General features: G+C 43.7%; 1 protein-coding gene across 9 annotated transcripts in view; it reads left to right on the plus strand.

Annotated features, from left to right (window-relative positions):
• Positions 1 to 22500, plus strand: part of LOC139368888 (cyclin-dependent kinase 17-like) — a 119480-nt gene that overhangs the window by 76384 nt on the left and 20596 nt on the right. For all 9 annotated transcript variants that reach the window (XM_071108357.1, XM_071108360.1, XM_071108361.1 and 6 more), the window contains 2 exons: positions 7079 to 7212; positions 13692 to 13817. In XM_071108357.1, the coding sequence (XP_070964458.1) occupies positions 7079 to 7212; positions 13692 to 13817 (260 nt within the window). The remainder of the gene's footprint in view (positions 1 to 7078; positions 7213 to 13691; positions 13818 to 22500) is intronic.

Below are 22500 nucleotides of genomic sequence, written 5' to 3' on the forward strand. Positions count from 1 at the left end.
ACATCAGAATATAACGCTTGTATGGATGTCAACCCCAACACATGTTCATGTCATCACCAATCAACTGCATTACAGTTCAAATGTACTTTGACTGCCTCCACTGATTTCTCTATGCTACTGTAGAATGAATGCTGTGTGTCCGTTCTGAAAGTTGGCCGAACTCTCTCTATATATGGCTGGGAGGGAGTTTGGCTGGATGCACTGTGTGTGTGTGTGTGCGTGCGTGCGTGCGTGTGTGTGTGTGTGTGTTGTGTGTGTGTGTGTGTGTGTGTGTGTGTGTGCGTGCGTGCATGTAAACCTTTTACCATCAACAATATTTAATAGTTGTAACGAGTGTGCTGAGAGTCGGGAGGCAAGTTCAGGAAGTGAGTGTTTCATTAAAAAAACACACAAAAAACACAAACAACACACTGACATGAAACAAGAGTCAATTACACCTGAGGAAAGAACCAAAGGGAGGGACAGATATAGAGAAGATAATCAAGGAGGTGATGGAGTCCAGGTGAGTGTCATGAGGCACAGGTGCGCGAGACGATGGTGACAGGTGTGCGGGATAATCAGCAGCCTGATGACCTAGAGGCCAGAGAGGAAGTATACATAGTCCTGGCCTTTTTCATCACCAATATGTAATAGTCCTGGCCTACCCACCTGGTCAGGTGATGTCTTACCCGATGTTTAACAGATGACTGTTCTCTATTTACCCAGTCCTATCTCCATGTTTACATAAGCAAACCACACCATGACTTCTCCTTAGGGTGACAGTGATGTGACAATACTGGGTGCTCACTAGTCAGGTGTGTGTGTGTCAGCAGGTAGATATCCTGGTTGGATTTATCTGTCTGGTGTCAGTTACTGTCAGGGTGATGTTTCCACATCAACACTGAGTGTTGGTTTCTGATGTGGCTATAGGTTACTCTTGGCTGGACACATTATCCTGTCCATACAGGCAGGAATCAGCTATGTTTCCACATCAACACTGAGTGTTGGTTTCTGATGTGGCAATAGGTTACTCTTGGCTGGACACATTATCCTGTACATACAGGCAGGAATCAGCTATGTTTCCACATCAACACTGAGTGTTGGTTTCTGATGTGGCTATAGGTTACTCTTGGCTGGACACATTATCCTGTACATACAGGCAGGAATCAGCTATGTTTCCACATCAACACTGAGTGTTGGTTTCTGATGTGGCTATAGGTTACTCTTGGCTGGACACATTATTCTGTACATATAGGCAGGAATCAGCTATGTTTCCACATCAACACTGAGTGTTGGTTTCTGATGTGGCTATAGGTTACTCTTGGCTGGACACATTATCCTGTACATACAGGCAGGAATCAGCTATGTTTCCACATCAACACTGAGTGTTGGTTTCTGATGTGGCTATAGGTTACTCTTGGCTGGACACATTATCCTGTACATACAGGCAGGAATCAGCTATGTTTCCACATCAACACTGAGTGTTGGTTTCTGATGTGGCTATAGGTTACTCTTGGCTGGACACATTATCCTGTACATACAGGCAGGAATCAGCTATGTTTCCACATCAACACTGAGTGTTGGTTTCTGATGTGGCTATAGGTTACTCTTGGCTGGACACATTATCCTGTACATACAGGCAGGAATCAGCTATGTTTCCACATCAACACTGAGTGTTGGTTTCTGATGTGGCTATAGGTTACTCTTGGCTGGACACATTATCCTGTACATACAGGCAGGAATCAGCTATGTTTCCACATCAACACTGAGTGTTGGTTTCTGATGTGGCTATAGGTTACTCTTGGCTGGACACATTATCCTGTACATACAGGCAGGAATCAGCTGTTTACACATCAACACTGAGTGTTGGTTTCTGATGTGGCTATAGGTTACTCTTGGCTGGACACATTATCCTGTACATACAGGCAGGAATCAGCTATGTTTCCACATCAACACTGAGTGTTGGTTTCTGATGTGGCTATAGGTTACTCTTGGCTGGACACATTATTCTGTACATATAGGCAGGAATCAGCTATGTTTCCACATCAACACTGAGTGTTGGTTTCTGATGTGGCTATAGGTTACTCTTGGCTGGACACATTATCCTGTACATACAGGCAGGAATCAGCTATGTTTCCACATCAACACTGAGTGTTGGTTTCTGATGTGGCTATAGGTTACTCTTGGCTGGACACATTATCCTGTACATACAGGCAGGAATCAGCTATGTTTCCACATCAACACTGAGTGTTGGTTTCTGATGTGGCTATAGGTTACTATTGGCTGGACACATTATCCTGTACATACAGGCAGGAATCAGCTATGTTTCCACATCAACACTGAGTGTTGGTTTCTGATGTGGCTATAGGTTACTCTTGGCTGGACACATTATCCTGTACATACAGGCAGGAATCAGCTATGTTTCCATATCAACACTGAGTGTTGGTTTCTGATGTGGCTATAGGTTACTCTTGGCTGGACACATTATCCTGTACATACAGGCAGGAATCAGCTGTTTCCACAGTGCTTTTATTTGCAAATGACACACACTTGACTAGTTGGAATATCTGTATTAGCTCAGATGTACATTACGTGACCTAGAGCTGGAGATAATGAACATATGGTGTTTACTGCACTGTATGTCAACAGTTGATGTTCATATGGACAGATGCAAGTCAAGTCACCAGGTCGTTGAGGGTTGCTGTGAGGAGAGGTTGAATTATAAGCACAGATGTAGGTAACATGAACAGGTAGGTTAGAGTTCTGACGGTTGTCAATAATGTAAGAAAACATTGTGATTAGTGATGCACTGATATGACATTTTTGTCCGATACCGATATCTGATATTTTCCTTGCCCCAAAAAATATATATACCGATATTTAACATTTTAGCGGCCTTAAGCATTCTAGTACAGTTAAATAGTTAACACACACACATGGACACAGCAGTCTAAGGCTCTTCATCTCGGTGCAAGAGGCGTCACTACAGTCCCTGGTTCAAATCCAGGCTGTTTCACATCCGGACGTGATTGAGAGTCCTGTAGGGTGGTGCACAATTAGCCCAACGTCTTTCGGGTTTGGCCGGGGTAGGCCGTCATTGTAATTAAGAATTTGTTCTTAACTAATTTACCTAGTTAAATAAAGGTTACACACACACACACACACCACACTGACCAAAAAGTTATTTTGTTGGCATTTATGTATGTCCCCATTACCAGGAAAACATAAACAAAACTTATTTATTTCACTTACTTGCTGTGCTGTTTCGTTGTTCATTTGTTCAGTCGTTTCATTCTCAACCAGGATTTCTATGGAACTCCGTTTGGGTCTTTGCGTGTTAAAAAATATACTCTTTAACATTATTTGACGTGTCAATTAAGTTTGTTGACCAATCAGGACCTGAAATGACTGCACGTCTCATCATAATTTAACGCCTTCATCATTTGTTTAGGTAGTTATTACACATCGATTACACTATCACTCGTATTTCATATGTCACAACGATTCATCGATACGTATGCTATGATGCTGGTGAAGTTGTCTCGCGCCCCTACAGTGCTGGTCATTAAAAAAAGATAGCTAGCTCATGGATGCAAACAATGTCCTTCCCCAAAAACATAGCAAAACGACAATCTGTTTCAGTAGCAATAATTAGCTAGCTAACTAGGTGTTATCATCTAAAATAACCCTCATTTATAAGACAGTTCTTATTTGATTAATGGTGGTTGGACCCATCTATGTGAAGCTAGCTACAATAAGGATTAGCCTCAACAGTGATATTTGCAGTTAGCCTCCAAAATAAAAGTATGGCATAATTCTACAATTTGTTTTCATTTGCATCACTGTCAATGACATACTTTTATTTTAAAGGCAAACCGCAAATTCCACTATTGTGCCTAATCCTTAATGTGGCTAGCTACACAAACACACAACCCGGTCTGGTCGAGCCTCACTAGCCAGATGAAGCTAGCTGGCTGCTTGTAACGTTAGCTTTGGGCAACAGGGTTAAGTAGCTGCCTACCTATTTATTTTCATGAAGTTCAATTGAAGTTCAATTTCAATAGGCGAGCAACAAAGTGTCAACCTAACTAAAACATACAAGGATTCCTAAATCATTGCTAAGAGTAATGAAAATGACTGCAGTTTTAACTGGTCATTGTTTTCAGGCTGGTTGTATTGGTTCTAGCTAGGTACCACGCTAAAGCTAGCTACCCCAGAAGTTGCGGTATTGTAAACACATCGTTTGTGGCTGATGTTTGCTTGTTTGCAGACTTTTTTGTACAGCTTTGAGAGTGCTGTATCTTTTTTAACACGCAAAGACCCAAACGGCGTTTCATAGTATGTATGTCGTAAAGCTAGTAGCAGTGACGCTATTACTGTGTAGGGCAACATCTGACAAATAGCACACTTGGTAGTGGTACCGGTGCTTGAGCAGTCGGCAAAAGCCAACATCACCCACGACAGAGAATGATTGATTGTAAAGGGCAATGAATCTATTATCTTGTCTTTAATGGATTTCACCTTTTGAGTTATCTCGCTGAAATGTTCTTACTTTTTCAAATGACTGCTGGACTTGTTGGCTGCTCGATCCACACAGCAGACATTGTGGGTTAGGAATGCTGTGTTGCACGTGTAGCACAACATTTTACCTGGCGTTATTAAGTCATCTACCTACGTTATATACGTATGCACGACAGCCTTGACATTGGTTTTGCACATTGGCGTTAAACTAGACATCGGCCAATACCGATGTTGGCATTTTTAGCTAATATCGACCGATTCTGATATGTTCACCAATATATCGTGCATCCCTAATTGTGATTATAGTTGAATAATTTGTTTTACAGTATAGACACATTTATGTGATGTTGTTGTTTAGGTCATGTTTTCTAAATCCCTTTTCACTCCCCATCGCTGACAGGTATGATGGATATCCTTGCAAATACAACATCCTCCTCTTCTTCTCCCCCTCCTCTCCTCCTCACCTTCTCCCTCTCTACCTCTACCTGCCCTTATATATCCAATCATCCCCTTTACTAATCTTTCCTTACTCCATCTCCTATCCTCGTCTCCTATCCTCCTCTTCCTCTCCTATCCTTCTCCTCTCCTATCCTCCTCCTCCTCTCCTACCTTTCTCCTCTCCTATCCTTCTCCTCTCCTATCCTCCTGCCCTCCTATCCTTCTGCCCTCCTATCCTTCTCCTCTCCTATCTTCCTATCCCCCTCCTATCCACCTCTCCTATCCTCCTCCTCCCCTCCTATCCTCCTCCTCTCCTATCCTCCTCCTCTCCTACTCTCCTCCTGCCCTCCTATCCTCCACCTCCACCTCTCTCTCGCTCTCTCTCTCTCCCCGCTTTCTCCTGGTCCTCTCTCTATCTCTCCCCTCTTTCTCCTGTTCCTCTCTCTGTCTCTGTCTCTGTCTCTCTCCCTCTCTCTCTCTCTCTCTCTCTCTCTCTCTCTCTCTCTCTCTCTCTTTCCTGGTTCTCTCTCTGTTCTCTCTCTCCCCTCTTTCTCCTGGTCCTCTCTCTCTCTCTCACTCTCTTTCTCTCGCTCTTCTTTCTCTCTGTCCTCTCTCTGTTCTCTCTGTCTCTGTCTCTGTCTCTCTCTCTCTCCCCTCTTTCTCCTGGTCCTCTCTCTGTTCTCTCTCTCTCTCTCTCTCTCTCTCTCACTCACTCTCTTTCTCTCTCTTTTCTTTATCTCTGTCCTCTCTCTGTCTCTCTACATCTATCTGTCTATCTGTCTGTCAGGGGGTAATTAATTCCTGTTTATCACTATACACCATTACATTCAGTCACCTCCAGTCTGTAGACTAAGCTACTGATCCCTGAGTGCTGCTGTCTCAGATACCACACCATGGAAGCCAAAGAAACCTTGAAACCTAAGACTGATGGAAAGAGAGTCTTACCTCCCTTCCCCCTACACACACACACACACACACACACACACACACACACACACACACACACACACACACACACACACACACACACACACTGTCATACACGCATCAAACACTGTCACACACACACACACACACACACACACACACACACACACACACACACACACACACACACACACTGTCATACACGCATCAAACACTGTCACACACACACACACACACACACACACACACACACACACACACACACACACACACACACACACACACACACACACAGACAGACAGACAGACAGACAGACAGACAGACAGACAGACAGACAGACAGACAGACAGACAGACAGACAGACAGACAGACAGACAGACAGACAGACAGACAATAAAGTGTTTATCGTAGTCCAAAATGTGTAATCATACGCACAGCAGTGTTCTAGAATATTGGACCGCTGGCTTTCATACTTTTCAAATTCTCAGAGCAGCTCAAGCGATTTCTCCAACTGTCAACACATCCAAATGAATAGAGGAGGCGTACTGGAGACATGTTGGTTGGTCGGGCTGTGTGTCCCTGCGGTCTCAGAGCCACATATCTCTGTCAAAATGGATCGCCGGACTGACGCGTCTCAGCAATTGTGGAGTGTGATTTACACTTAAGACAGCTGCAGTGCAGTAATATTGATCTCCTGACCTCCTCATCTCACCACCTGTGTTTTACACACCTAGCTGACACCTAGCTGACACCCCTGCAAGGCTGGTGGTACAATTTCTCGTCTGAGAGGGGGGTGCTCTGAAGAAGTGCCATCTCAGGGTTGTGTGTGTTTCTCTGACTCTGGTCCCTTAACCATTAAGATAATTATCAAATGTGAGATACAAACAAAAAAAAAATGATCTGGGATAGATAGTGGTAGAAATCTGCCTTTTTCAGTCCTGTATATGGAGGAGATGGTGTTTTTCCTGTGGTTGTAACTTACACCTGACCTCTGCATGCATATATTTACAGTATTTGGCTGCTATGTAAAAACAGAATGGTTAAAATAGCCCCTAAATCATCCCCTGTCCTTCCAGAGGTTTTCATTCAAGTACTTGTGTTGGGATTTAAACTATTGTTATTGTAATGACTCATCTGACCACAGGAGTTGAGAAGTTTGCCTTTAATACTGGACTGAGGATCCAGATGAAGTATGTTTATTGTTTCCTGCAGGTATCGTCCATGAGAACGTGAAGATGGGCTCAGACGGGGAGAGTGACCAGGCATCTGGAACGTCTTCTGATGAAGTCCAGAGTCCAGTCAGGGTCCGCATGAGGAACAACCACCACAGACGCATCTCCAATGAGGTACAATTGGTGTGTGTGTGTGTGTGTGTGTGTGTCTGTCTCTCTGTTTAGTTCTGTCTGTCTGTCTGTCTGTCTGTCTGTCTGTCTGTCTGTCTGTCTGTCTGTCTGTCTGTCTGTCTGTCTGTCTGTCTGTCTGTCTGTCTGTCTGTCTGTCTGTCTGTCTGTCTGTCTGTGTGTGTGTGTGTGTGTGTGTGTGTGTGTGTGTGTGTGTGTGTGTGTGTGTGTGTGTGTGTGTGTGTGTGTGTGTGTGTGTGTGTGTGTGTGTGTGTGTGTGGTAGCTGTAGAATGATGAGCACAGCAGTATTGCAGGAAATGCCCCTGGACACACAGTCTGCTGCCTCTGTGTGGACACTCTGGACTGGACTGCTTTACACCATGTTTACTACAGACAGAGAGAAGAAGGGGGAGGAAGAGGGGGGTGCTGAATGAAATAATGAAACCATGATAAGGAACAGAGAGAGGTAGAACTTGGACATGGATGGGCAGAGAAAGAGAGAGTGGAGGAAAGATGTGAGGAGAGGGAGAGAGAGAAGGATGAGAGAGAGTGGGGGAAAGATGTGAGGAGAGGGAGAGAGAGGAGAGAGAGAGAGAGAGAGAGTGGGGGAAAGATGTGAGATGAGGGAGAGAGAGAGGGATGAGAGAGAGAGGGAGAGAGACAATGGATGAAAGATGTGAGGAGAGGGAGAGAGATAGGGATAAGAGAGAGAGAGGGAGAGAGAGATAATGGAGGAAATATATGAGGAGAGGGAGAGAGATAGGGATGAGAGAGAGAATGGAGGAATGATGTGAGGAGAGGGAGAGAGATAGGGATGAGAGAGAGAGAGAGAGGGAGAGAGAATGGAGGAAAGATATGAGGAGAGGGAGAGAGATAGGTATGAGAGAGCGAGAGAGAGAGAATGGAGGAAATATGTGAGGAGAAGGAGAGAGAGAGAGGGATGAGAGAGAGAGAGGGATGAGAGAGTGGAGGAAAGATCTGAGGAGAGGAAGAGAATGAGGAGGACAGAGAGATGGAAAATAACTGTTTCCTATCAGCGATTTCCAACATCACTCCACATTCCCCCCTTCCCCCAACTCTGTTCTACCCTCAGGAATCTCTCCACCCCTCCCTCTTTTCCCTCCTCCTTCTCCTCTACGTCCTCCTCCCCTTCTTCCTCGGAGTGTGTGGGGTACTCTGGCACAATCGTGCCCTCGTTCTCTCTCTCTCTTTCTCTGCTTCTGCCCATCTCTATCTGTTGGGTCATGTGGCAGGCAAGAGAGGTGCAGTGTGGGAAGAGTGTTTGAGAGTGTAGGATTACCATTCAGAAGGACAATGAGGGACTTACTAGAGCTGTTCTGCATTGTAAGTACTAGGTTGTGTGTGTGTACGTGTGTTAGTGTATGTGTGTGTGTGTGTGTGTGTGTGTGTGTGTGTGTGTGTGTGTGTGTGTGTGTGTGTGTGTGTGTGTGTGTGTGTGTGTTGTGTGTGTGTGTGTGTGTGTGTGTGTGTGTGTGTGTGTGTGTGTGTGTGTGTGTACACATGCATGAAATCAAATCAAATGTTTCTAAGTGAATGAAAGAGTGCATGTGTATGAACATGATTATTTGAGTGACGGTGTGTGTTGTGTCTGTTCTCTGTGTGTGTGGGCATGTTTGTGTGTAGTCATTGTGTGTGTTAGTTGACTGTGTACTTCAGTGAGTGTGTTGATGAGTTAACAGAATGGATGAGGTGCCGATGGGACTTATTAAGCAGAGATAAATGCTTACTGTGTACAGGTGAATGTGTCACGGTATTGTCATATTCAGGTGTGTATGTATATTCCCACGTACAGTAGTGTTGTCACGATACCAGAAGTTTGACTTTGATACCAATACCAGGTTCATCAAAATACTCGATACCAAATCAATATTCAATACCAAAACGATAGTCGATACCAAATCAATATTCAATACCAAAACGATAGTCGATACCAAATCAATATTCAATACCAAAACGATACTCGATACCAAATCAATATTCAATACCAAAACGATAGTCGATACCAAATCAATATTCAATACCAAAACGATAGTCGATACCAAAACGATATTCAATAACAAAGCGATACTCAATACCAAAACGATACTCGATACCAAAATGTTACCCAGATACTGAAACGATACCACAGAAGAAGAAAAAAAGAAAACTATTAGCTAAGGCCATAGAACACCACTGGGCTGTACTTTCTTCAACATTGAACAATATGTGAATAACTGGTAGAACAACTCAAATAACAGATAGAATATATTCTATTCTATATTCAATCGTTTAAAAAAATACAACACCATATTAAATAACATATTCAATTCCTTATGCAAAACCATGAGCCTCATGTAATTAATTATACATCTGAAATGTTTTAAAATTGGATTTTTAGACATATCAGGGTTAATTAATTTGCCATAATATTGGGTAAAATATCATTCATTAGAGCTATGATTCACTACAGCTAAAAAATTTAATGTATTGAATTAGTAGTTTAATTCCAAAACGACATAAAAAACAGGGAAGCTCATTTCTGAAGCATGCACACCATACTGTAGAAATACAATGGATTTTACACAGCATACTACGATTCCCAGAGTGCATTTCAACTCCCAGTGTGCAATGCTCCGCCCAGGGCTGCTGCTGGCTAGTGGCTAGTGGCTAGTGGCTACTACTAGCAAGCCCAGACAAACACAAAGTAGTCTAAATGTATTGCTGTCATAGCTAAATTGTGAGTGCATTTCATATTTCTTTTGGGTTGTAATCATATTATAATGCTCACATGAATGCCATGCTGAATATATGTTCATGTCATTGCCACTCAAAAATAATTTGAATTTAGTTGCTAGTAGAATAACGTTACAATTCAAAATGTCATTTGTAAAATCATTTTTTATGTGCTAGCTTACTACTGCCGCTTGAGAAGACAACTGCCCCCTTGAGAAGACAAGTACCCTTGCTAGCTTACTACTGCCCCTTGAGAAGACAACTGCCCCCTTGAGAAGACAACTGCCCCTTTGAGAAGACAAGTACCCTTGCTAGTTTACAACTGCCCCTTGAGAAGACAAGTACCCTTGCTAGCTTTCTACTGCCCCTTGAGAAGACAAGTACCCTGGCTAGCTTACTACTGTCCCTTGAGAAGACAAGTACCCTGGCTAGCTTACTACTGCCCCTTGAGAAGACAAGTACCCTGGCTAGCTTGAGACAAGTACCATTGCTAGCTTACTACTGCCCCCTGATAAGACAAGTAGCCTGGCTTGCTTACTACTGCCCCCTGAGCAGACAAGCACCCTGGCTTGCTTACTACTGTCCCTTGAGAAGACAAGTACCCTGGCTAGCTTACTACTGCCCCCTGAGAAGACAAGCACCCTGGCTAGCTTACTACTGCCCCCTGAGAAGACAAGTACCCTGGCTAGCTTGCTACTGCCCCTTGAGAAGACAAGTACCCTGGCTAGCTTACTACTGCCCCCTGAGATGACAAGTACCCTGGCTAGCTTACTACTGCCCCCTGAGAAGACAAGTACCCTTGCTAGCTTGCTACTGCCCCCTGAGAAGACAAGTACCCTGGCTAGCTTACTACTGCCCCTTGAGAAGACAAGTAGCCTGGCTAGCTTACTACTGCCCCTTGAGAAGATTCGGGCAAATTACTAGACAGACTCGATGCGCTCAATCTGTATGCGACGAGACACACATTTGACAGAAGTACCGAAACTAACAAAAATTCTAGTTCTAGTATTGAAGAAGTACAGAAGTTTTGGTATACCTTGCAACACTAGCGTACAGTATAACCTAATTGTATACTGTGTGTGTGTGTTGTCAAGATGTCATTACTATCGCTGATTATATTCATGAGAATGTGTCCTTGTGTGTGTGTGTGTGTGAATGTTTGTGTGTGTGTGTGCATGAGATGGGTTGTCAGAGTCCCCAGGGTGATGGCTCTTATGTTCTGTTCCATGTAGGGCTGTCAAGGTGACCGTATTACCGCCACACCGGCAGTCACGAGTCATGACCGCAGTCTAATTTCCTGATGATCGTTGGTCACGGTAATCCCATCCAGAACTGAGCAAATGAATGGCGCTGATGGGTAGCCTACCAAACTAGCTAACGGCCCTCGCTAATGGCCTGGTACTCAGCGCTCTATTGTCCCTCTAATCACTTAATGATTGAATTTGAATAATCTGAATGATGAGGACAAATAGTGATGGGAGATAGAGCTCCCGTTCCAAAGTGGACACAGGAAAGAACCCAATATGCATGAATACATATTTAAAACCTCTTCCGAAAGGACCTAAAGGACAATCGGTCCATCCGAGTGAGGGAAGCAGCAAAAAAGCCAACTGTTTTGCTACTTTATTAAACCGGAACCATGGAGAAAAGGAGAGAGAGGCCCAGAGTGAGCAGCTGGAGACTATAAGGGAGTGGAGGCAGAGTGAACAGCTGGAGACTACAAGGGAGTGGAGGCAGAGTGAACAGCTGGAGACTACAAGGGAGTGGAGGCAGAGTGAACAGCTGGAGACTATAAGGGAGTGGAGGCTGTGCGGTGGGTGAATGTGTGAGTAAGACACAGGAGGATCGGAGCACCAGAGCAGGAACAGGAAGAGACCACAACCACTTATCTTACGCTACACTAACTTCTCACTAATTATTTATCCTCCTGTTCGATTACATAGTACCTGTCTTGACATCATCAAACTGAGAGAAACTAGCTACCTAGGCTACTTGAGGCCAGCCATAATGTTACTGCACTTCTTACAATTAGCTACCCGAAATACCAACTCCATTCAGATGATAGCTTAAATAGCAGTCTACCTGTTGACTTTTGGTGGTTGTAGCCTTGAATTGTCATTATAATTTCACCTTCCGTTGAGTAGATACCCCTAACTGGTTTGCCACACAAGCGGAGCAGCGATGCAGTTGTCTCCTTCTGTAGGAAGGATCAGAGTGCAGGCCTTTCTTTGTGACTTTCCCAAATCAGCAATACAGAGTTAATATTGAGTTGCAACATGCTGCCCTTATATTTTGGAATACATTCCCAGGTTTACAAGCCTTTCACAACTAAATATATAATATATATTATTGTAATGGTGTAGGCTATATTAAATTGATTTATTTAATTTTTTAAAATCCAGATGTTCCAATGCCCAGAGATGCTAAACATGTTTATGTTAATTAACAGTCAATTACCGTGTGACTGTCTGTCATTTGCATGACAATTACCAGCAGACCGTCACAGCTCTAGTTCCATGTTGTTTTCTCTCCATTCAATGTGCTAACAGCCTTTCATCTCTACAAAACATTAAGATTCGATATTCATACATGGCCAAATATAGAGTTTACATTTTCATTTGTGTAGTTCTCCATTGTGTAATGAAAGCAGTATGGTCCTACAATGCCATTGTGTCAAGCTGCAAATGTTGTTTATGACCATTGTGCTTGTGTACGTGTTCACGTACACACACACACACACACACACACACACACACACACACATTGGGGACATATCCTGTGGGAAGGTTGGGTCTGGGCCAGGCAGTGCTGCCATGGAAACCAGGGATGATTGGCACCCTGCCTGGAGTAGGCAATAGAGGAGTGAGGTATGTTGGGAGATGTAGTTCAGTGTGGACTACAGATGTGATTGTTAGTAATGGATGTATCACAACCAGGGAGTCAAATCTATTTCAATTCAGTAAATTCATTCAGAGGACCTTTCAGTATTGTAATTTCAATCCACTTCCTAAATTGACTGCATTGATGTGGAATTGACCCCCAATCCTGAACAGGCCAGTGGTCACTGTATACTCTTATACTGTATACAGAAAATGTATCACAATAATAATATTGATTTGATTAACTGATTGAACACACAGTTATAATCCCATCCCTGTCTCTTTGTCTCTCTCCCACCTGGCTCTATCTCCCTCTCTCTCTCCAGGACATGAACAATCTCCTGTCTCTGTGTCTCCCTCCCACCTGGCTCTATCTCCCACTCTCTCTCCAGGACAAAAACAAGCGCCTGTCTCTGTGTCTCTCTCCCACCTGGCTCTATCTCCCTCTCTCTCTCCAGGACAAAAACAAGCGCCTGTCTCTGTGTCTCTCTCCCACCTGGCTCTATCTCCAGGACATGAACAATCTCCTGTCTCTGTGTCTCTCTCCCACCTGGCTCTATCTCCCACTCTCTCTCCAGGACATGAACAATCTCCTGTCTCTGTGTCTCTCTCCCACCTGGCTCTATCTTCCCCTCTCTCTCCAGGACATAAACAAGCGTCTGTCTCTGTGTCTCTCTCCCACCTGGCTCTATCTCCAGGACATAAACAAGCGTCTGTCTCTGTGTCTCTCTCCCACCTGGCTCTATCTCCAGGACATAAACAAGCGTCTGTCTCTGTGTCTCTCTCCCACCTGGCTCTATCTCCAGGACATAAACACTCTCCTGTCATTGTGTCTCTCTCCCACCTGGCTCTATCTCCCTCTCTCTCTCCAGGACATAAACAAGCGCCTGTCTCTGCCGGCTGACATCAGGCTACCGGAAGGCTACCTGGAGAAGTTTGCCATGAACAGTCCGCCCTTCGACAAGCCCATGAGCCGCAGGCTACGAAGAGCCTCATTGGTCAGTCCACACTCTGCTCTCTGCTCTTAACTTGGAAAGCTGCAATGTAGTCTGAGTCAGCTGTTTTCCTGTGTGTGTGTGTGTGTGTGTGTGCGTGTGTGTGTGTGTGTGTGTGTGTGTGTGCGCGAACTGCGCGGGCACATTTGTGTAGTTCTTTGCTCTGAAATGAAAGCAGTATGGTCCTGTAATGCCATTGTGTCAAGCTGAAGATGTTGGTTATGACCATTGTGCTTGTGTTTCTGAGTGTGGATAAGACATTTGACAGGAAGGCAAAGCGACCATATGAGAAGATTGTCATGACAACATGGATATACAAATGTAGGCAGGCACAGATATGGTAATGTTGACAATAGTTCCTGTCTATGGCCCAGTACACACAGATATGGTAATGCTGACAATAGTTCCTGTCTATGGCCAGGTACACACAGATATGGCAATGCTGACAATAGTTCCTGTCTATGGCCCAGTACACACAGATATGGTAATGCTGACAATAGTTCCTGTCTATGGCCAGGTACACACAGATATGGTAATGCTGACAATAGTTCCTGTCTATGGCCCAGTACACACAGATATGGTAATGCTGACAATAGTTCCTGTCTATGGCCAGGTACACACAGATATGGTAATGCTGACAATAGTTCCTGTCTATGGCCAGGTACACACAGATATGGTAATGCTGACAATAGTTCCTGTCTATGGCCCAGTACACACAGATATGGTAATGCTGGCCATAGTACCAGATAAGGGCTATTTGGCTTGTAACCATAGGGGAACCATTTTTGGGGTCTATTTTTTTTATAGAACCTTAATGGAGAATGAAAAATATCTAATTCTGAAAGGTTCATTGTAGATCCTTTTGAAGAACCGTACAGGGTTCTTTATTCTGGTCAGCCAGATTATATTGTTACAATTCCATAGCTGTTGTTATTGTGTTATTTGACAAGTTGAATCAAGAGAGATACCTCTGGAACAGCTGGGGGTCTCTGAGGAGAGAAGTGAGAACCACTGACTGATTTAGCCAACTGTTCTCAAAAGACGCAAGGCCATACGAGAGTCTTTTACAAGACACCGTCACTGGCCATAGTCATATGTAATATGTACGGGCATAAAACAAGACATTAGATAAAATGGAATGACACTCTCACTCATGGTTGCGCAAGAATAGCTGTGCGTAAACCACTCCCTAAAACAGGGGTGTCAAAGTCAAATGGACGGAGGGCCAAATAAAAAAATCAGCTACAAGACGAGGGCCGGACTGTTCGAATGTTCATTGAAACATTTTTAAATGACGCATATAGTCTAGTGAACCTAATTGAACCTACTGAAAACCTAACAAATATATTACAATATGATCAGATAAATAAAGCAATATTTTCTTATGGCTCTGTCAGTAATCTTTAATTTTCAACAGACACAAAAGACAAATTTCCTTTATATAAATATCCCCATAACATGAACATTAAATGAAAGAAACCGGTATTCAAGGCACCATCAGTAGACTATATTTTCTATTTTAGCAAAAGTGGGCTAAATTTACTTCAAAGAAAAAACAATAATAGCAATTTTCTATCATCCACTCAACTGAAATATTTTTAAAATATAATTGGATTGAAATACAAAAAAATAAAGTGCAAAAATCTATTAATCAAAAACAACACTTTGTTTAAGGAGAAGTAACATGCAGTGAAAACAAATATTAAATTTTAACTTTTAAACTTGAACTGAGTAAAAACTCTAAATATGTGATTGCACAGTAATGTTCACTTGTTTGAGGTTGAGGGTGATACTTGGTGGTGTCCCATCTTTTCCACAAGTTCATCAATGTTCGGGGTAAGGCTCTGAGCTGAAGAAATCCTCAGAATTGAGTGGAGGTGTTCAGCAGTAAGTCGACTTCTGTGTGATGTTTTGTTCAGGTTCATCAAAGAAAACAGTTGTTCACACAGGTATGTGCTGCCAAACATAGACAACGTTTGAGCAGCCTGGATGCGCAGCTGGGGCATTGTGCCGGGGAGGAAACGGGCGAACTCCGCAGCACCCACTGCCGCATATTTTGCCCTCAGTGCATCATTGCATTGGAGGTCAATCAACTCCATTTGGAGGTTTGGTGGTGAGCTTTCCACGTCAACAGCAAATGGGTTACCGAGCAGTTCCAACCTGCTTTTTTGTGCTTCAAAGTCAGCAAATCGGCGTCGAAAGTCAGCGGCAAGCATACCTATTTTATCAGCCAACTGTGTGCTCGGGAACGCACTGGTAGAGAGCTTCTCTTTCATGGTCTGGCAGCTGGGAAAGTGGCTCAAATTTTCTTTCCGCATCTGCGTCTCCCACAGAGTCAGTTTGGTTTTAAATGCCTTCACTGTACTGTACATATCAGAGATGACACGATCCCGACCCTGCAGCTGCAAGTTTATTGCATTCAGATGACTCGTAATGTCACACAGAAAAGCCATTTCACACAGAAACATTTCGTCTCGGAGTTGTGTTGTGTCTTTCCCTTTGCTGTCCAAGAACAGACAAATCTCCTCACGAAGCTCGAAACATCTTTGAAGCACCTTTCCCTGGCTTAGCCATCGCACCTCTGTGTGATAAGGCAAATCACCATGCTCCGTTTCTAACTCCGTCAGAAATGCCTTGAACTGGCGGTGATTCAAACCTTTGGCTCTGATAAAGTTAACTGTGCGCGTGATGATGCTCATTACATGCTCCATTTTCAAGGCTTTACCGCACAACGCTTCCTGGTGTATGATACAATGATAAGCTGTCAGCTCACCTGTCGCGTTTTCCTCTTGCATCTTTTCCCGTATCTTCGCCACCAGTCCGCTCCTGTGTCCACACATCGCAGGTGCTCCGTCGGTTGTCAAACCCACAAGTTTTTCCCAAGGCAGCTCCATCTCATTTACACATCTTGACACCTCTTCATACAAATCATGCCCCGTAGTTGTGCCATGCATAGGACGTAAAGCCAAAAACTCCTCTGTCACGCTTAGGTTGGAGTCCACTCCGCGGATGAAAATTGACAACTGGGCAATGTCAGAAATGTCGGTGCTCTCATCCACAGCCAAGGAATATGCAATAAAATCTTTTCCCTTTTTCACAAGCTGCTCTTTTAGATTGATGGACAACTGGTCTACTCTCTCGGCAATGGTGTTTCTGCTCAGACTCACATTTAAAAAGAGTTGCCTTTTTTCTGGGCAAACTTCGTCACAAACTTTAATCATGCAGTTTTTGATGAAATCCCCCTCCGTAAATGGCCGGGCTGATTTAGCGATCTCTTCTGCCAAAATAAAACTGGCCTTGACAGTTGCGTCCGCGTGTGTGTCCGCGTGTTTCGTTTCATAATGTCGTCTCAGATTATACTCTTTCAGTACCGCCACACTTTCTCCACACAGAAGACACACAGGTTTTCCAGCTACCTTCGTGAACATATACTCCGACTCCCACCTTGTTTGAAACCCCCGGTTCTCAGTATCCACCTTCCGTTTTGCCATTTTTGATGGGTATCTGAAAGTTAATTTTACTGTGATGCTGACGACTGCTGTGCCAATAAATATTGAAATGAAGCAGCCTACTGCTCGGTGCGTCACCTTTGCATTGTGGGAAATGTAGTATTGGTGCGTGTAAAAGATCTGCGGGCTGCCGGCTTGCTGCGGGCCGGTTCTAATAATAAATCAAGATCATCCCAGGGGCCGTAAAAAACCTTCTTGCGGGCCGGATGTGGCCCGCGGGCCTTGACTCTGACATATGTGCCCTAAAATATTTGAATGAGCCACCTCCCTTACATTGTCACTGAAAGAGGAGAGAACCTTTTAGTGAATTGTAAAGAACAATTAGAGGGCTCAAAATGTTATTTAAGTCATTATGGTTCCACCTGGAACCATCAACCTTCCCAAATAACCCTTGAGGAACCCTACTTTCTGTATGTGAAGGAGGCCGATGCATTCTGCATTAGAGATGTGAGCCTGGAGAACTTTCTCTCCTTCTCCCCTGTAGTTATTGAGTGAGACCAGGCCCCTCTCTTTCTCTCTGTTTGAAGTGATTTAATGACTCAGCTTTCCTGCAGGAGTCTTAGAGAGATGAAAGGAGGATGAAAGAGGAAGCATTTGAAGGGAGGGATAAAGGAAGGGATGGAGAGTGGCGTTTTTATAGAAGAAGGATGCATGGGGGAGGGGTCAGGTGTAAGGTGTTTGTGTGGTTAGAGGCGAGTGCTGCAAATGAGTGGCAGGCATGTGTGTGCATGTGTGTGTGATGTAACAGATATCTATAATTCAGTAGTGGAGTCAGTCTGCCCTGCAGTGCTCCTCCCTGCTGGAAAAACACTGGAATACCTTGGAGACAGACCTCTGAGAGATAATGAATGACAGGTAGGATGAAGGACAGAGAGATAATTAATGACTGATAGGAAGGAGGAAAAAATGAATTACTTGTAGGAAGGACAGAGAGATAATTAATGACTGGTAGGGAGGTGGACAGAGAGATAATCAATGACGGATAGGAGAGAGGACAGAGAGATAATGAATGACTGATAGGAAGGAGGACAGAGAGATAACGAATGACTGATAGGAAGGAGGACAGAGAGATAATAAATGACTGATAGGAGAGAGGACAGAGAGATAACGAATGACTGATAGGAAGGAGGACATAGAGATAATGAATGACTGATAGGAAGGAGGACAGAGAGATAACGAATGACTGATAGGAAGGAGGACAGAGAGATAACAAATGACTGATAGGAAGGAGGACAGAGAGATAATGAATGACTGATAGGAAGGAGGACAGAGAGATAATGAATGACTGATAGGAAGGAGGACAGAGAGATAATGAATGACTGATAGGAAGGAGGACAGAGAGATAATGAATGACTGGTAGGATGGAGGACAGAGAGATAATGAATGACTGATAGGGGGGAGGACAGAGAGATAATGAATGACTGGTAGGATGGAGGACAGAGAGATAACGAATGACTGATAGGAAGGAGGACAGAGAGATCATGAATGACTGATAGGAAGGAGGCCAGAGAGATAACGAATGACTGATATGAAGGAGGACAGAGAGATAACGAATGACTGATAGGAAGGAGGACAGAGAGATAACGAATGACTGATAGGGGGAGGACAGAGAGATAATGAATGACTGGTAGGATGGAGGACAGAGAGATAACAAATGACTGATAGGAAGGAGGACAGAGAGATAACGAATGACTGATAGGAAGGAGGACAGAGAGATAATGAATGACTGATAGGAAGGAGGACAGAGAGATAACGAATGACTGATAGGGGGAGGACAGAGAGATAATGAATGACTGGTAGGATGGAGGACAGAGAGATAACGAATGACTGATAGGAAGGAGGACAGAGAGATAATGAATGACTGGTAAGATGGAGGACAGAGAGATAATGAATGACTGATAGGGGGGAGGACAGAGAGATAACGAATGACTGATAGGAAGGAGGACAGAGAGATAACGAATGACTGATAGGAAGGAGGACAGAGATAATGAATGACTGGTAGGATGGAGGACAGAGAGATAATGAATGACTGATAGGAAGGAGGACAGAGAGATAACGAATGACTGATAGGGGGAGGACAGAGAGATAATGAATGACTGGTAGGATGGAGGACAGAGAGATAACGAATGACTGATAGGAAGGAGGACAGAGAGATAATGAATGACTGGTAGGATGGAGGACAGAGAGATAATGAATGACTGATAGGGGGGAGGACAGAGAGATAACGAATGACTGATAGGAAGGAGGACAGAGAGATAATGAATGACTGGTAGGATGGAGGACAGAGAGATAATGAATGACTGATAGGGGGGAGGACAGAGAGATAATGAATGACTGATAGGAAGGAGGACAGAGAGATAATGAATGACTGGTAGGATGGAGGACAGAGAGATAATGAATGACTGATAGGGGGGAGGACAGAGAGATAACGAATGACTGATAGGAAGGAGGACAGAGAGATAATGAATGACTGGTAGGATGGAGGACAGAGAGATAATGAATGACTGATAGGGGGGAGGACAGAGAGATAACGAATGACTGATAGGAAGGAGGACAGAGAGATAATGAATGACTGGTAGGATGGAGGACAGAGAGATAATGAATGACTGATAGGGGGGAGGACAGAGAGATAACGAATGACTGATAGGAAGGAGGACAGAGAGATAATGAATGACTGGTAGGATGGAGGACAGAGAGATAATGAATGACTGATAGGGGGGAGGACAGAGAGATAATGAATGACTGATAGGAAGGAGGACAGAGAGATAATGAATGACTGGTAGGATGGAGGACAGAGAGATAATGAATGACTGATAGGGGGGAGGACAGAGAGATAACGAATGACTGATAGGGGGAGGACAGAGAGATAATGAATGACTGGTAGGATGGAGGACAGAGAGATAATGAATGACTGATAGGGGGGAGGACAGAGAGATAAGTGATTGGAAGGAAGTAAAGAGCTAGATACACACATAGAGGGGGAATGATGGGTGAATAGAGGAGTGGAAGAAGGACATGCAGGAGTGATGTATGTTTGTTTGATGGTAAACTACAGTGTCAGTAGAGGTCAGGTTGGGGTTGGGGCTTTCGGTGAACCTGATTGGTTCAGGTATGTCTCAGGGTGGATAGGACTGGACGGTATGTGGTACTGTATTTCCCAGCATTCCTCAGTATTGATGGTCAGTGTAATATGGGTTAGAGTGTACCGTAGTATGGTTCATAATGCTGTATACTTGGGCATTACTGAGTCTAAATTCATTGCAGACGTAAAATATTGTCATTCTCACAGTTGTGTAACATTATGTGTGATACACTGGTCATTACATGTTCATGCTTATATTATTCTTGTGTAGATGGAATGACGAAATCTAAACAGACTGAAGTCTTTATTCAATACTATCACTGGACACCTTAAATTAGTCATGCAATCAGCCTATTTCGAGATAAATATTTTATCCCTTCAAGTGCCTAATTTAAAAATACAATTCTCTCTGTAATTATTTTGACAGACTGTAGTTTTTTAATTAACTGACATAAAACCTTGCAGAAGCTCCCGAGTGGCGCAGCGGTCTAAGGCACTGCATCTCAGTGCTAGAGGTGTCACTACAGACCCTGGTTCAATCCCGGGTTGTATCACAACCAGCCGTGATCGGGAGGTCCATAGGACGGCTAACACAATTTGCCCAGCGTCGTCCGGGTTAGCAGAGGGTTTGGTAGACCGTCATTGTAAAATAAGAAGTTGTTCTTAACTGACTTGCTTAGTTAAATAAAGAAATAAAAATAGGTTCCATTTGCCAGTTGGCACATTCTTGAAACACTAACTGTACCAGCCTTTAAACACAGGATCAGTTACTGTGATGAAACATCCTGTTTAGAATGCCCATATCAAAGGTGTTTTTTTTCAGGAAGAAGTCCATTCTACTGAAAAATATAATATACATACTATTTTAGAAATGGACAGACAAACATCAGTGAGCTATATAAAGATATCTGGGTAAAGCTGTCAAAATGGCCGACATCCTACTTCAAGGGCATCCTCAGGAGTCAATGTGTAACTGAAACACTGATCATGTTAAAAATGATTCTCTCATCTAGATGGAAGTAGGGGCTAGTGCCTGTAATTGTATATCCTGACCTTTGACCCCGAGGCACTGAGGCTATCTTTCTTCTTTCATAGCCGTCTCCCAATCCCCATCAATTATTCACTGTGTCGTCCAGTAAGATTCAGTGTTCCGTTGCGTTAAAAGACGCTTGGGGGGAAGGAAGAGCGTTGGTTGGATGGAGGGGGTAAGAAGTGATGGAGTCCGACAGGTGACCCCTGTTGGTTGGAAACATGTCTTGCATCATATCAAACCACACAACACTCAGCAACTACTCTCACTGTCCTGTTAAGGACCGAATGTCCAGATCTGACACACACACACACACACACACACACACACACACACACACGCACACACACATACACACACACACACATAGTACATAATCCTTGTGGACAGTACAATACTATACTTTAAGTTCCAATGAACTAAGGAGGGAGGGGGATGTTAGAAAGACAGAAAGACCATTGGTAGGGTCATACACACATCCTCCACTGTGTCAGCCACGCTTAAACTGCCTGAAAGCCTGCAGATTTATTTTCCTGCGTTGGGATTGCCTGGGGGGGACAAATGTGTGTGTATGTGTGGGGGGGGGGGGGCCATAACTGACTACACCTACATGAGCAGCACCACTCCCCAACAAGGCTGAGGGATCCTGACACCCGCTGTCACATACAGATGTGTGTGTTTTTATCTGAAAGCATCACCTCAGCGTACCAAGTGTCAAGGCGAGCTATTGCCAAATGACCCTGTGTACTACTGACAGATTACTGTAGGCAAGCAACCCCAGGTCAATATTGTATTTGTAATTTGGAAAATGTAGCAGAATAATGTTATTTAAACTGTGAAGTGTAGCAGGATAATGTGATTCAAACTGTGAAAGTGTAGCAGGATAATGTGATTTAAACTGTGAAAGTGTAGCAGGATAATGTGATTTAAGATGTGAAAGTGTAGCAGGATAATGGGATTTAAACCGTGAAAGTGCAGCAAGATAATGGGATTTAAACTGTGAACGTGTGGCAGGATAATGTGATTTAAACTGTGAAAGTATAGCAGGATAATGGGATTCAAACT

This window comes from Oncorhynchus clarkii, chromosome 16, assembly GCF_045791955.1.
Source record: "Oncorhynchus clarkii lewisi isolate Uvic-CL-2024 chromosome 16, UVic_Ocla_1.0, whole genome shotgun sequence".
NCBI classification, from domain to species: domain Eukaryota; kingdom Metazoa; phylum Chordata; class Actinopteri; order Salmoniformes; family Salmonidae; genus Oncorhynchus; species Oncorhynchus clarkii.